Source organism: Lygodium microphyllum, chromosome 12 (assembly GCF_053477565.2).
Source record: "Lygodium microphyllum isolate KBCC chromosome 12, Lygodium_microphyllum_v1.1.10, whole genome shotgun sequence".
In the NCBI taxonomy this organism is placed as follows: Eukaryota; Viridiplantae; Streptophyta; class Polypodiopsida; order Schizaeales; family Lygodiaceae; genus Lygodium; species Lygodium microphyllum.
The window spans coordinates 102,976,607-102,993,437 of NC_141146.1; the positions used below are offsets into that span (position 1 = coordinate 102,976,607).

The following is a 16,831-nucleotide window of genomic DNA, read 5'->3' on the forward strand; positions in this document are numbered from 1 at the left end:
TGTTTGCTAGATCTAGGTTATTTTAAAGAATGGATGGAATTGCGATGGATTGTTGTCTATCATTGGATGATTGCTGATTGCTGATGAAGATAAAGTGATGAGCTAGTATTTTGAGCTTCTATTCTCCTTTTTTAAGGTCACAAGGATGCTCCCTAACTAAGTGTGGGGATATATTGACTATTGAAATGATTGTATTTTTCACTATTTTTTGTTGATTTTTTGATGGTTTTTGGTTGATATGAGGGTGTTTTGCAATAGTTTGATATCTTTAGGAGAGTCATGATGGGTTTTGGCTGAGATTTAATGTTTTGATGGGTGATGAGTCTGTTTGGTTCTGTTATGGTCTGTTTTGCCTATGTTTTGATTGTTTTCTTTCTATTGGTGAAGTTGAGACTGTGAATAAGTCTTTTCAAGATTGATTGAGAATATGTTGAATGGTTTTGGATGGTTTGAAGTGGTTTTGGTTTAATTTGTATGATTTTTATGGTTTTTGTTGACCCTCTATTGAGCTTCTGTAGAGCATCTATCTCTCTTCTATTTTTGTTCTATTTGCTCTGTGAATGTTCTATGGGATGGATGTTTAGCTTGGTAATGTTTTGTAATCTTGGAAGAGGAAGAACGCAAGCTCAAAATAGCTCAGAGTAGTAGAAGAAGACTTGAAAGTGAAGACTATAGTGACAGTGAGACAGTAGTGAGCTCTCAAGGGACACTGTAGTGGCTTTATATCATACATACCTCTTGGGAGGGGTATCCATGAACAAGAGATGGTTATTGAGGATTATTGATTGTAATTCCAATGTACTATTTAGTGAGGATACGTGTGAGAGAGACAAAGTGTGAGAAATAATCATTTCTATGTTAAAAAACATTATATTTATATGAGAGATTGAGAGAAGACTATGAAGACATTGAATATGAATACTATGTGATGAAATTCCATTCAAAGTGAAGCATTCTTTTGTGTTTTTGTGGTTCTTTGATGGATTTTAAGAAGAATATTAAGAATGTGATCAATTTGATTAAAGATAAAGTTGTGGGAGATTCTTTATATGATGTTGCATGAAGACTTGTGAAGATTTGTTGTGCCTAGTGTTCTTTTTCTTATTGTGGTTACATTAAGGATGAAAACAATCTTGTTGATGCATATAAGATAGATTTTCTTGTAGTAAGATCCCTATTTTCTTAGTGTTCTCTTGAGAGCTCCAAAGGGGGATGGGATGAAAAATAATAGTATGAATACTATGCGAATGAGTGAAGACGTTAGCCTAATAATGCATGTGAAGCAAATCCTTAGATATTTTGTGAAATGTTGTTTGTTGGGGATAACTTTGCAAAATGAAGGTAGCTGAGGCCACCGAGAACTTCTGCCTTCTAAAATGCACCAAAGCCATGTAATGGACAGAGAGAGCAAAGAAGGATAAGTGGCATAACAAAATTGTTAGAGGTAGACTAATGGTTGAAGACTTCTACTATCACCAAGTGGAGCAAAGATGTGATACCTATAGTCTTCTTGACCATATACCTGCAAGAAGGCTTTGTACAAAGATGTATCTAGTGTGATAGCACTAAGCATGAGTCTAGAGATTATGAAATGTACAAATATGCATTAGATAAAAATTTAATTTTATTGAAGAATGGAAAGATTCATTTGCACAAGACAAGATTACCAATTAACCCAAATTTGGAAAGGATGGAATGCAAAAACTAGTCGATGACATGGATAAAGAATACATATATTGTAGTTGAAGCTGCTATCTTTGATTTACATATTGGAAAAGATCCTAATTTTATATCTAGTCTTGGTAAGAAGATGGAAATCTAGACACATGCTATGCATACTGTAGAAAAGGGAAAATTTCCTAGAATAGAATTAAGTGAGGAAGAAAAGAATATTCAGGAAAAGTAGGTTGGAATGCTCTAGTGGATTTCTTTTTTGTATATGCAGGAACTTGCCATGTCTCAAAACATAGAGGCTATTGTGAAAGAAACGAGAAAGAGAGATTATGAAAATATAAGAACGTAAAAAATAGTAGGTAAGGGAAGTGGTAGACTCCATATCTTGTTAGCTAAGCATTCTATGGATGATGTTTCAAAAGAAAAAAGACAAGAAAATGCTAAACCAAAGGGAAAATAACCACACTATAAATTGTAATGGGATATATAAATTGTCACTAACTTGGAAAAGGTCATGAAAGAATGCATCTTGAATAGTAAAGTGGAATTTACCCTAGGAGAGATTGTTGGCATTGCCAAGAGAGGATTCCATGAAGAGATAATTGATATCATTAAGAGAAAATGGAAGTTTGTTGGGGATCGAACACATGCTATGGTTTAGGGAGAAGAAGAGCTAAGATTGTAGGGTATTCAAGTACAACATGATCATGATGAAGGTTTTGAACTTAACTTTTTATGCTAAAAATGCAATCGTTGATGGTAAAAGAGAAGTTTTTAAAGTTGAAAATGCAGTGGTTTGTAGCCATACATCAGTGCATTAGATGCATCACAGTGATGAAGATGATATATGTGTTATACTTAGAAGCCATTATACATGAAATCATAAGGCTAGAGCGATCATTGAGATGATGGTGAAAGTTGGAGATCTTGAAATACCTTGCATTGCTCTTATTGATCATGGATTTAAAATCAATACTATGGTGGAAAGTTTGTATGATAATAGTAGATGGCTAGTGTGTCAAAGATGCGGATGTAGAGCATGTCTATGGCGGCTTGTAGGCATAGATTGAACTCATGATGCCATTGACCAAGGATTGAAGACCAACTGTTACACAAGTGAATTAGGTTCCAAGATGGAAGCTTGGACTCGTAAAGATATTCTTGTGTAAGGAGACAATGACACAATTACTTGACAAAAAGAGACAAGTATTATTGCATTGTCATATATTGTGTGTAAGTGATAGTCAAGTACATCATTTTATAGAGTAGCTTGGTAGCACTTTACATCCATTGTGCATATGGGATTCGGTCTCTCTTCCTAGAATAAATTGCATCTTCCTAGCCTAGTTTTTCCATACAAAGGGGCATACACAGGGTGTGAATGATAGATTCTCAACACCCCTCCTCAATCACAACTGTGAAAAGCACTAAGTGTACATAGGCTGTCATGAGTAGAATCTTGCTAAGTGTGGGCATGCCACAAATAGGTGAAGCATCCAGAGGTTGTTGTAGAAAAGGATAAGTGTGGGTAGTGCCCAAACATGGCAGACATCTAGGGGAATGTTACAAGGGCTCATTTAGTGTGTAGAGGCTATCATGCATAGGCTACATGAGGAGTTTATAATGCTTATGAAAGGAACATTAAGACATTTACAATGCTTTTTCAAAACAGAAAATGAGAGACAAGGACCGATAGGTCCTTGTGGTCTTTTTCAGCATAAAAATTCTCTTTGTTAGGATGGAAAATCTTCTTGTCTTTCATATTTGGTTCTTCTTCTTCAGCTTTGAATGGTGTGGTCTTTTGGTCTTCATGTTTATGGTGGACTTTTCTTGTACTGATCTTCATGTTCATGTCTATGTCCCCCTCAAGCAAAGACATCACTATCTTTGATTTTTGCACGATGACCAAAGCATCTCGAGTGTCTTCAAAATCTCCTAATAGAAACATGGATGGGACTTGAATGCTCACAACTTTATTTTTCCCTGCATGAATGGAGTTGAGGAGATGACATAAACATGCATAGCAGCCCTTTGTTTGAGGTAAAAGAACATGATTTAACTTGGGCAAGCCATTATCCTTTGCAAATTTTTGACTTGATAAGCATTTCTCCTCCGTGTAATCTGTGCCTTCCGGGAAGATGACCAGCCACCATAGAGGATCCTTGGGACCCTTAAACGTTTGAAGGGAATTCTAAAATACCACTTCATCCATCGACAATTTCCAGTCAATGAGCAGAAACTCGAGCATATAGAATGCCCATCCAAAGATAGGAGCATTGCGCTCGGGGGGTTCACTATATATATATTCTCTATATAACGTGCGTTCATGGCCTATTTATAAATATCCTAATCTGTGAATTTTTCTTGTATAAAACACAACCCTTTTCTATTCAATCTGTAAGTAACCCCTTTATATGATACCCTTCTGTATATAAAAATTTTATAAAAATGGTGTTATAAAAAACCCTTATTTTGAACTCATGTTATATATACATATATTCATGAGTGATCCCCCGAGGCATTGCACAAGCTACTCTTAACCACAACTTGAGGGAATCTGTCAAAGCCTAACTAAATGCCATAAACTACAACAGCCTAAGGGTTTCCATGATATGATCCTCTGGTAGTATTTCTGTCATCATAGCTAGGAGGGACAATCACATCTGTTGTGCAAGGGTATGAATCTGAGGGCATGCCACACACATTGCTAGGCTAACCAACATAACTAGAACCATCCATTAAATTGCTGGTAGATATAGACTGACCAGTTGCCAAATGTTGAGAGTGGTTGTTAATTGATCCGACCCTTGCGTAGCACGAGGCTCCAAATGTACATCCAATCGACCTCGGTGTGGTGATTGTAGAGTACAATGACGTGTTTGCCAAGGGGCACACGTTGACCAGAGACGATGACCTTGGCGCTATTAACCTTCTTGAAGAAGTAGGGCCAGATGGCAAGCCAGTGATCGAAGAAGAACAAGGCGGCGCGGCGGCTGTGGTGGATGCTGTAAAGGTGGAGGAGGAAGAGGTAGGGGGGCCATAAATAGGAGCATGGAGAAGGCTGAGGAGACGAGGATGAAAAGGATGCAGGCGGCCTTAAGGAGTAAGAATATGGATGGGGGACCTTGTGGAAGTCTTGGGGAGGGTTTCTTGTGTCGTCCTCCATGGGAGGAGCTTGTAGAAGGGAGTAGCAGAGGTCTTTCTCAGTGGTGGTTGCGAAGTCCTTATTGAGTAAGGAATGCTTAGATGATGATGGTGATATTGATGAGAAATTGGGCAGATATTGAGAGGAACCACGAGAGGTTGGAGAGGCAAGGCCATGCCCAACTGGGCTCTGATACCATGTCAAAGATGCGGATCTAGAGCATGGCTATGGCAGCTTGTAGGCATAGATTGAACTCATGATGCCATTGATCAAGGACTGAAGACCAACTGTTACACAAGTGAATTAGGTTCCAAGATGGAAGCTTGGACTAATAAAGACATTCTTGTGTAAGGAGACAATGACACAGATACTTGACAGAAAGAGACAAGTACTATTGCATTGTCATATATTGTGTGTAAATGATAGTCAAGTACATCATTTTATAGAGTAGCTTGGTAGCACTTTACATCCATTGTCCATATGGGATTTGGTCTCTCTTCCTAGAATAAACTACATCTTCCTAGCCTAGTTGTTCCATATAAAGGGGCATACACAGGGTGTGATTGACTGATTCTCAACATAGTGGATATAAAGCATGGATGGAGGGTGTGGGCTACTAATAATGCTCATGGGGATTTGTATTAACTTGTCCTACTATAAAGGTGACTATTGGGAATATCCAACATGATGAGCACTTATTTGTGTAGCACCCCTCTTCCTATCCTATCATCCATGGATATCCATATAGCATTGCTATATGCATGGAGACAAAGGTTTATTCAAGGGGGGAGGTGGGCCACTCAAAAATATCTAAGCATATCACATGGGTTCAAAAGAAGGGATTTTTACAATACCATTTTTGTGTACTTTTTACATACAGAAGAGTGCCATACAAAATATTCATTCACAAATTGAATGAAAAAGGGGTGTGTTTTATTGCTAAGAAATTCATATATAAGGATATTTTTAAATAGGCCTTAAATGCATGTGATATAGAGGGTTTAGATATAGTAAATCTATTGAGAAGGTTTAGATGATGGTTTGACATATGCAAGGATTAGAAGCTGTGATGGCAAATGAGCTATATAGTTCCTTACTATTTGTGTGAATCCTGCAAGGAATAAATATGTTGAGGGATTATCCTTTGCCACCTAATGTGAAAGAGTTTAGAGATTCTTGTAAACTAGGTTGTGATAGGTAAGATTGTAAATTTGAACACCATGGTGCATGATGGAAAAAGCTCTTGCCTTATATCACACATATAAGTGTTTTTTCTATAAATTTTATTGGATTTTCAACAAGAAGTTCTATATGTTTTTTGAAAGGATTGACTTTCTTTTACATATAGAGAACCAATGCTTTGTGGATATGCTATCTAGCTATGGAAGAGATTTTTCATTTTAGTCACATGAGATTGGCTATGTGGATCCACGTATTGTTGTATCTATGGCATTTTCACTATACCGCATGTACCATGGAACTTACGTCCAATTCTTGTGTTGAAGGCACATTTGTCTAAGCTTATTGATCGATTGAATGAGAAGATTAAGTTGAGGATTTTGGAGCTTTCTATAGCCCCTTATTCAAATAGGTTGTTTATAATACCTAAGAAAAATGGTACATTGAGGTTCATTCAGGATATAAAGTTGGTTAAGAAAGTGACTAGTAGGAATATAGGAGTAGATCATACTGTGGATGAGTTTGCAAAGGTGTTTGATATATACTCTTTGTGTGACTTATACTATGATTATGATAATTTCTAGTTGGAAATCAAAAGCAATGAACTCAAGGGGGGGTCACTATATGTGAACCCTTTATATCATGTGTGTTCAAGGGATATTAGAAAATATCCTTTCCTGATATGTTGCAAGGTAATAAAATTACCCCTTTTCCTTTAAATGTAGGTATTTTTTGAATTTTTAATTGAAAAATCCCTTCTATAAATATAATCCTGTAAGTTTTTCTAAATAAAATAATTCTCTTGATTGCATGTGCTACACATACAGTTTTTGAGGTGACCCTCACCTCGAGAGGCAACAATCTCATTACTATAAAGATACCATTGGGATAAGTGCAGATGCGCACTTTACCACAAGGGGACAATGAATTCTATTGCTCACATGATGAATGCAATGAATAAAGTATTGTGAGATTACATGCCACATCTTAAAATGCCTTTTTTGGATAATGTGTTAAGAAAAGGGTGCATAGAAGAGGATACAAATTAAGAATTGAATGAGTAGGGATGTAGGAGATTTGTGCATAGCACAATATAGACCTTGAAAAGCTCTTAACTAGGTTGGAAATGTGAATTTGACTCTTTCATAGAAGTTAATCTTTGGGATGAATTTGGTTTTGATTGTGGGACACATGTGTATTCCATACGGTAGAAGGCTATTTCGAGCAAAAGTGGATGCTATTGATAGGATGGAAGAGACTTGCTCTTCACTTTCACAGATGAGTAGATTTTTGGGAGCCTATGTGTTCCATCTTATTTGGATTCCTCACTTTATGGGCATTGCTATGAAAAATCTAAAGAAATTGCTGAAGACTGCATCTACCTTGAGGAAAGTTAATTATGCAAGTGGAAGTCCCATTATTATCACTATTGATACAAGCCCTATAGGCATTGGTTGAGATTGTTGGGAAATATGACAATGACGGAAATAGGTATGGAGCCAGATTTGGAGCAAAAGTCCCAAAATCACCTCAACTACCACATCATCACTTTGAATCAGAAAGGCTAATTTAAAAAGGAGTTTGAAACTCTTTAAGGTCATTAGTTGCATGCAACATGATTTCTTTGCATACACAATTGTAGCATAGGTTGAGAGAGTGTAGGATATTAATATCCAAACCCACAAAACCATCATGATTGTAATAGGAATCACCATGACTATAGTTGGAAAGTGGAAAAGAAGGATTTGAGAAATTTAGGTTGTTGTGGGATCCCTATCTACAAACAAAATTTCTCAAACATCATCTCCCTTCAACATGTATGCTCTAAACATTGAATATCTATGAGAAACTTGGATCAAGATAGAAAAATTGGTTGATATGGTTGATCTACTTGTTTGGAAATTATTGTATTGAGCAAGTTTGATTGCATCTAGATCTTGCTTGTTGATGAATCACCATGATTGCATTAAAAACACCTCTATTTTCTCATTGAATCATCTTTATAACATCATACATCTTGGAATCATCAACTACATCAATTTAAAATAACCACACCAAAGATAGCATTATCTCAATTAGTTGCATTTTGTCCATAGATTGATGAATATTGTCATGAAAATTTCGTTGCAACCCCTGACCCTCACCTTTTTTATTCACTAGATACTAAGTGTATAGCCAAATTATCACTTTCGAGCTCAAATATCACCTTGATTGATCCTTAGACATAGATGAATATCCAATTTGAACTTACAAAGATTGATATGACATAGCCAAGTCATTCTTCAACCAAGACCAGTTTTAGGGATCTTAACTTAGTTGAATATGTCAAGTTCTTGATTCTAGATGCTTTAAGCTTTGAATCATGAATCAACTTAGCTCAGTGAACCCATCACGGTAGACCAAGAAATCACCTCTAGCACATATATATAGCTTCTACATTGATCTGAGATTACTTAGAGTGTAACTATCATATCAATTGACTAGTTCACAAGAGTTCTAAATGTCTAGATGAGAGATCAGGAAATCCCATTAGATAGGGTCAATATTGTCAATCTCATGAGAGAGCTTAGGACCAACTTCATGGAGTTTTCTTTGAAATACTTTGAGTGCCCAATCGAGAGTTTTTTTATTTGAGATCACCTACACCACCTTGAATATTACCTTACATACTTAGACTACCTAAACAAAATTTAGATTGAGAGGAGACCATTTTTGGATCACATTGAGTAGTTCCACAACCCTTATTGGACTTAGAAGACTTGTTAGGACCCATTTGGTGAGATTGTCTCAAGGATATACATCAAGCATCGTCTAAGTCTAAGCATACTAGATAGTGTGTACTATAGGCTTGACTCCATTAGTACACTCGTAGCTAGTTCTGAGAGTCAAATTTTCAATCACATTGACTCATTTTCATGACCATGTTGGCTAAATGACCTTCCTTGTGGAACTATCTTAGAACTTGCATAGTGCCCAAATTTTCAATATTTTTTGCTTTTGGATAGTTTATATTCTCCCTATAATGTCTTACACACAAAATATAGCCAATGTGCAATAAATAGATTTTGGATCACATTGAATGAGTCCATGAACGCCTTGGTGGCTATAAGACTCTTTGACCTAGTTTACGAGAAAGTGTCCACAAGTCCACACCTCTTATCTAATTTGACCACCAATTGACTCTAGTTAGACTAGATTATAGACAATACAATTCTATGAACACCAGAATTCTATGATATTAGATCTTGAAAGTAGTAATCGATGTAGTCAAGAGGCAAGTTCTCAATCGTGCTAAGTGACCAAATTAAGAGTTATCTAGCATAGAGTAGACCGAACTATACCTAACACCACCTTGAATTATTAAAGCTTAAAAGTAGACCCTACCTAGAGGATAGGAGTCAGTTTCTCAATCACATTGAGTGGATTTGAGGATCACCTTAAGTAATTGGACAGGTATTTTGACCCATCTCATGGGATTGACTCTAGCTTCCAATCTATCTATCTAGTTTGAGAGCAACCTAAGCCAAAAAAAATCTTGATTATACCAAGCACTATAACAAACTACAAGATCCCAAAGGTTGGATTGACACCAACTACCTACAACCACCAGCTAATCACCTCGATTGGATTAAAAAATCATCTCCATTGGTCCTTCTTTGACACTTTTCTAGTCCTAAACATTAGTTGCAAGCATAGGAAATCTTTGATAGTAGTCCTTGAATAACTAGAAATCATAACCTTCATGAGCTATCCATGGATGCTTGAAGTGATTGATGACTTGAAGTTTATAAGTGTTTATTGTACCTAGTTGAAAGTGTGTAGTTGTGCTTTAAAATTATTAGAGAGTCTTATCTTAAGTGCATTTGAGTAGAAATCATTAGAGGAAAGTTGCTAATTAGGATAGGAAACTTATGAAACGTCATTCCAAAGATACTCTTGGAAAATAGACCTTCAAAATGAAAATGCATATACCTACATCTCATTGAGAAACTATTGAATAAGAGATAAATGGGGTTAAAAGGACTATAACTCAAGCACCAAAATAGTTAAGGAAAAGTGGACAATGGATTGAACTAAATAAATAATCCCGAGAGAGGAAAAGGGTACAAGCATAAGGATGGAAGCTAAGAGAAACAAATGAAAAAATGAGGTCAAAATTTGAGACTACTAGTACTTTTAAAGAGCTAAACATATCTAGCCGTGTCAGGACTGAAAGGCAAGAAATTATAAGATATTCCTACACTTGACCATGTACATAATCACATATAGATCCAAAAGCGTCTCCTACAAAGTGAAGAGCTTCTAAGACAAACTTCCATACCTTTGATTTCTAACCTTACTAATAGTTTCATTAGTCAGACATAGCTATCTAGGTCAGAGAATCAAAAGATCAATCATATTCTTGAGTACTTGCAAGTTTAGTATCAAAGGAAACTTAATGTAAAGTTGGGAGAAGCCCAAGTTGCAATATTTATTGTATTCCCTATGGCAGTAATCATTTTTCATTTGAAAGACCTAAGCCATGTATTTTATGGAGTTATGATCATGATGTAATCGTGTTTCATGCTCCTAGATGACTTTTGTATTCCAATCCTTATGGTAATAATCTTGATCAATACAATAAAGCTTATGCTAAGGGAATACCATTAGCTTTGCCTACTCCAATTGAGTAGAGACTTGTTGTGCCTAGGATAAACATCAATTCCACATGGATTTCAAGTCCACCAATATAGAGAAGAGGTATCTTGTTGGCATTGTGGTCCTCAACCCAAGAAAATATTAGCTTCATACCCAAATGCAAGAGTCTAAAAGAAAGATATGTTAATAAACTAGAGGCAAGATGCCGTATACATGGCATCACACACTAATTTTTGAATTATTTGAAGCAACAAACATCAATAAGTGAGGCAATCATCCCTTTTTGCCTCTAAGCATATTCAATATTGAGTCCTTAGATTAGGACTATGGCTCCCATCAACTGAGTATAATGACTAGGAATCAAACCAAAAAGGTAGGATGTAGCCTTCCTAGACCCTCAATGTTGAAGGATAGCCCCAATAGGGAGAGGAGAAAACATAAGGAATGATCAAGGAGATATACTACCAAAGTGGCTCTCAAGAGTGAAGGAGATGTAATGACAACAATTAGCAAATAGTAGTTGAAGCAAAAAATACCACAAGATCAATCAAAACCTAAAAGTGTAAAAGTGGGGGAGTACCCCAAACAAAAACTCATATCTAAGTTTCCAAGATCTAATAGACTTCTAGTATATATTCTCATGGAATACACATTCAATCCTACATGCTCTCTCTTTACTCTTAATCTTCTTTTATATAAAATTTTCTATCATTTTTGTATTTAATCCTAAACTCTTGGGCATACAATTTCTAGTTTTCAAATGATTTTTTCATATAAACAAATTTCTCATTTCTACCTGTATTCCTACATATTTGCATACAAGAATAGAACATAGCTTCCTAAATCAAACCTTAAAGGAATATTTCATTCTATATACAATTACAAGAAAACAAATAAAATAAAAGGAAAGCTACATACTTGACATAAGCTCAATGAAGAGCATGAAGTTTAACATCTTACATGCATATGCAACCTTGCTTAAATATCACTTGCACTAATACAATGGCAATCATTACACTTATATTAGACATCAAGCCCCATCTCCATTACAACTTCATTGTTTATATTTGAGAAGGGGATTCCAATAAGAGATTGGACATGAATTTTGCTAAATCTCTTCTCTCATACCATTTTCATGACAAAAAGGAGAAAAAAGAAATAAAATATATGTAGGAAACCTACATTGTCTTGTTTCACTATTTTCTCCCTCCTCTCTATCACTTTCATCAAAAGTAAGGAAAATATGAAAAGAAACATATAGAAACCTTGTACCCATGTTTCGTCTTTCTTTTGTGTATGCACGTGGAAGAAACAAGCAAGTAAAAGAATAAAAGATACATAAAAATGCAATAAAGAATATCAAAAAAAGAGTTAAGGGAAAGTAAAAAATGGATCAAATTAAATAAAGAAGCTCGAGAGAGGAAAAGGGTACAAATACAAGCATGGAAGCTAAGAGAAACAAAGGAAAAAATTAGGTCCAAATTTGAGTCTACTAATGCTTTTAAAGAGCTAAACATATTTAGCCATGTAACGACTAAAAGACAAGAAATTATAAGATATTTCTACACTTGACCATGTACATAATCAGATATATATCCAAAAGTGTCTTCTACAAGCAAAGAGCTTCTAAGAAAAACTTCCATACATTTGATTTGTGACCTTATTGATAGTTTCATTACATCAGACGTAGCTATCTAGGTTGGAGAATTAGAGGATCAATCACATTCTTGAGCACTTGCAAGCTTAGTATCAAAGGGAACTTAATGTGAAGTTGGGAGAAGCCCAAGAGATGCAACATTTATTGCATTCCCTATGGCAGTAATCATTTTTCATTTGAAAGACCTGAGCCATGTAATAGAGTCTATGGAGCTATGATCATGATGCAACTATGTGTCATGATCCTAGATGACTTATGTATTCCAACCCTTATGCTAATAATCTTGATCAATACAATAAAGCTTATGCTAAGGGAATAACATTAGCTTTGCCTACTCCAATCGGAGTAGAGAATTGTTGTGCCTTGGATAAACATCAATTCCACATGGATTTTAAGCCCACCAATAGAGCCTGGTCAACAACCCAAGCAAATATTAGCTTGATACCCAAATGCAAGAGTCTAAAAGAAAGATATGTTAATAAACTAGAGGCAAGATGCCATATGCATGGCATCACACACTTATTTCCTAGTTACTTGAAACAACAAACATCAACAAGTGAGGCAATCATCCCATTCTACCTCTAAGCATATTCAATATTGAGTCCTTAGATGAGGACTATGGTCCCATCCATCGGAGTATAATGACTAGGAATCAAACCAAAAAGGTAGGACGTAGCCTTCCTAGACCCTCAATGCTGGAGGATAGCCCCAAGAGGGAGGAGAAAACACAAGGAATGATCAAGGAGCTATACTACCAAACTGGCTCTCAAGAGTGAAGGAGATGCAATGATAACAATTAGCAAATAGTAGCTGAAGCAGAAACTACCACCAAATCAATCAAAACCTACAAGTTTATATTTGAGAAGGGGTTTCAATAAGAGATTGAGAAGGGGATTTCAATAAGAGATTGGACATGAATTTTCCTAAATTTCTTCTCTCATACCAATTTCATGACAACAAGGAGAAAAAAGAAATAATATATATATGTACGAAATTGACATTGTTTTATTTCACTAATTTCTCCCTCCTCTCTATCACTTTCATCAAAAGTAAGAAAAAGATGAAAAAAAACATATAGAAACCTTGTACCCATGTTTTATCTTTCTTTTCTGTATGCATGTGGAAGAGAGAGGCAAGTAAAAGAATAAAAGATGCATAAAAATTCAAGAAAGAATATTACTTACCTTGAGGTATTGCATGCTTGGGTGCCAAATGTTGTAGAAACAAGTAAATAAAGGAAAAGTTTCAACTATAGGCATTTTTGTACCAGCATCGACTTATGCATTGAATGACTGTTGTTATATATTTCACAACACCAAAATAAGCCTCAAAATACATGTCAAAATATATATTGGTATGCACATTGGTATATACTGAGATGAATATTATGATGAAGATTTTGACGTCTGTTTTGAAGTTAATACCAATGGCACACAATTTTTCCTAGAGCTATCATAACCTAGTGTCAAAATGAGCTTCATTTGTTGTAATGAACTTGTATGAGTGGGTACCCAATGAAGGGATGTAGTTAAATGGTCTAGGTTATAGGCGCAGGCTAGGTTCAAGTGTGACTCGATGATCAATGTTGCGAATGAGTTGGCAAATGCAAGTAAAACGTGCTTGGATCTTTATGAGGCTATGTGTGGATGAAGAACTCTTCTTTCGCTTGTGCATTTTCTTACATAACATAACAAATAGATTTATTTTAAAAAATTCCTACTACCACAAAGAGGAAATTTTGACCAATTTACTTGATAATGACATAATTTTATTAGGGCTATCGTATGATTACAAGTACAACTTGTGGTGTGCCTAAAGATTCTTATCTTATTAGCTTTATAATCAACATGATAAGCTTGGTAATGTTTTTTGGATTTAATAATTCCCAAGCAACTTTCATGACTCATATGAAGAGTGGGCATATTTTGGTTACTTTGTAGCTACTTTTTATCATGATATAGGTATATTTGTAGAATATGCCCACTATTCATGCCTCTCATGAATAGTGGGCATATTTCGATTACTTTCTAGCTGCTTTTTGTCATGTTATACTTATAATATTAGTACACTTGAGAATAAATAGAGAACATTTACAATAAGTAATTGATTTTCCTTTGTGAACATTCTTTGTGGAATGGAATCAATTCAAAATATAAACTCTATGCAACAAAAAAGTAGTCATATTGAATGGGGATGGATGTTGCTAGAATGAGTAACATTCTAAGGTGGCATGAATCTAAAGCTTTTATTTAATTTTTAGGCCATTTGAATTGGTAGAGGTAGACAAAGGTAGACAAACTGTTATTTGACTCTTACCTAGATGTGTATTGTTAAATATGAAAAGATGTGAGGCTAGTTTAATTGGAGATGAAGGGACCAATAAGGTTGACACATGAGCTAATTGTGATACACCTCATGAAGAAGATATCTTTTTAAGGGTATCTTGCATGTTTGATTTTTGTTTTTCGAGTTTGAATGCATGAGTAAATAGATGACATAAAGGGGAATTGAATGAGCCTACTAATGTAAATCCAAGGGTTTCTGAAGGTAGCGGGTTGTATGGGAGCCAGAAATACGACACCTTTTATTGAGCAAGATGCTCAACATATTCCCTTTTGTTTTTTCACATTACTATCCCTGAGGTGCATGTTCGCACCCTTTTCCCAATTGGCCACTCTACCCTATTTGGACAGGCTAGTAAGGGTGCTTGAATCCATCCATTTCCCAATTGGCCACTCTACCCTATTTTGACCTAGTAAGTGTGCTTGAATCCATTAGGGTGCACTTTCCCTCTATAAATGCTTGTGTTCTAAATGCATGTTGGGGTGTTGCTGCCCCTCCATAGGCCTATATAATAAGAGGGAAGTTGCCTATAAGAGGGATGGGGGGGGTTCGGTGCATCTTGTAGGATGTATCTGTGAAAGAGCCTTCTTGAAAAGGAAGTTTCCCACTCCCAACTGGACGAAAAAGATTTTGTAGGGCTTAGCAAATTTTGCATCGTGACGTTGTGTCTGATGTTGTGGGCGTGGGGAGACGATGGGCTTTGATCCACTCTTTCTTTAGAAAGACGAATTAGGCGTGTGATCTCTCTCTCTCTTCGTCTGCCTCTCCGTACGCAGGATCTGGTAATGGCCACGTTCGGTTCCTTCGCCGGCTTGGCTTGCGGCGCCATTGGAGCTCTTTCAAGCTCCGAATTGCAGGTGCTGCGCCTGTGCGACGCCGCCTTCTCTGCTGCTGCTACTGTTTCATCCTCCCAACAGGTATAATCACTTCTATCGACTTTCCTGTTCCTTCTACAGCTCCGTTTCATCACAGTTAGAAGTACACAAGTCGGATAGATCTGCGCCTTTTCCCTGCCAATTGAACTTGCTTCCATCTTATGCAACCTTTCCTCCAATGAAAGCCCCTCCATTGTGTAAACACGTCTTCTGCAACAGCCAGTTAATGACTGTGAGGAGAGGGCGTGCTTTATGTTATACCAATCCCTACTGTTGAGCCTGCATGTTAATGGCCGCCTAATGAAGGGTGAGCTAGGGATGGGATTCCTGCTTCTCAAGTCTGCATGATGATTGTACAATTGGCATGATGGTCCCAAAAGATGATCAGATGCGTCTGATCTTGTACGTGGTGAGGTCTTTTGACATGCTGCTGCAAGGATGATTGTGTGTGGCTCTTTGCAGGCTCAATGGACGAATGATCATGAACAGCAAGGGCATTCTCCCAGAGGTCGCAGTGAGCTTGGCGGCGGCGGCAGCGGCAGGAGTGATGATGATGATGATGCAGGAAGGCCATGCAGTTTTGTTAATTCAGCCCTTACACAGTTTGATGCTACTGACTGCTTTGCTTCTGTTATTACCTGGCAGAGCTCTTGATGTGCATAGCATACTATACTAACTCGCCCCCCCACCACCCACCATGGCTAGATTCCTGGCCAAAGAGATTAGTAATTTGGGGTGAAGTCATAGAGAAAGGCACTCGATGGATGAAGAGATATTGCAATTTGTGTGATGAACGCAAATTTTTGTCCATCCATAGTGGCCGAGTTCTGATATAGCTCTCATTGAAGATATATTTGAACACTTAAAAGAGTCAAGACACTTACTTTATTTGGAGAGACCATGAGGGATATGCTAAAATTTTGCATCTATAGTCATTCCATTTCAACCTGTTGGCTTGTACATGCCTTAACTAATGATCAATAATCATCTCATCTCAAACTTTTAGCTTGTATATGTAGCACATCTTAATCCCATCGCATCCTATCCACTTGTACCTACAAATTAGTGTCATGTTTTTGCTTTCAAGTTCTCCTTGGCTCTCAGGGCATATGCAATCAAATAAAAAAATGTTGTACTAAGTGCTTTCGAGATAAAAGCTTCACTTTGATTACAATATCAATGCGATCTTAGATTATCCCTCACTCCACCTAGTGTACAAGCTATCCATCCACCTTTCAAAATGTACCTCTCCAAACATAGTGGCATAGAGTGATTGTTGGACTGGCTGTCAAATTCTTAGACTAGGAACAATTGAAGTAG

The 16,831-nt window shown here is 36.6% G+C and overlaps 1 protein-coding gene and 1 pseudogene across 1 annotated transcript; one reads left to right on the top strand and one right to left on the bottom strand.

Moving 5' to 3' along the window:
- Positions 1–11,912, bottom strand: part of LOC148028115 (putative 1-acyl-sn-glycerol-3-phosphate acyltransferase 5) — a 47,887-nt pseudogene extending 35,975 nt beyond the window's left edge.
- Positions 11,913–15,169: 3,257 nt separating this feature from the next.
- Positions 15,170–16,600, top strand: LOC148028116 (uncharacterized). Its single transcript, XM_087688997.1, has 2 exons — positions 15,170–15,553; positions 15,974–16,600. Exons 1-2 carry the CDS (start codon positions 15,422–15,424, stop codon positions 16,163–16,165), a joined length of 324 nt encoding a protein of 107 aa, XP_087545123.1. The 5' UTR covers positions 15,170–15,421; the 3' UTR covers positions 16,166–16,600.
- Positions 16,601–16,831: the final 231 nt, after the last annotated feature.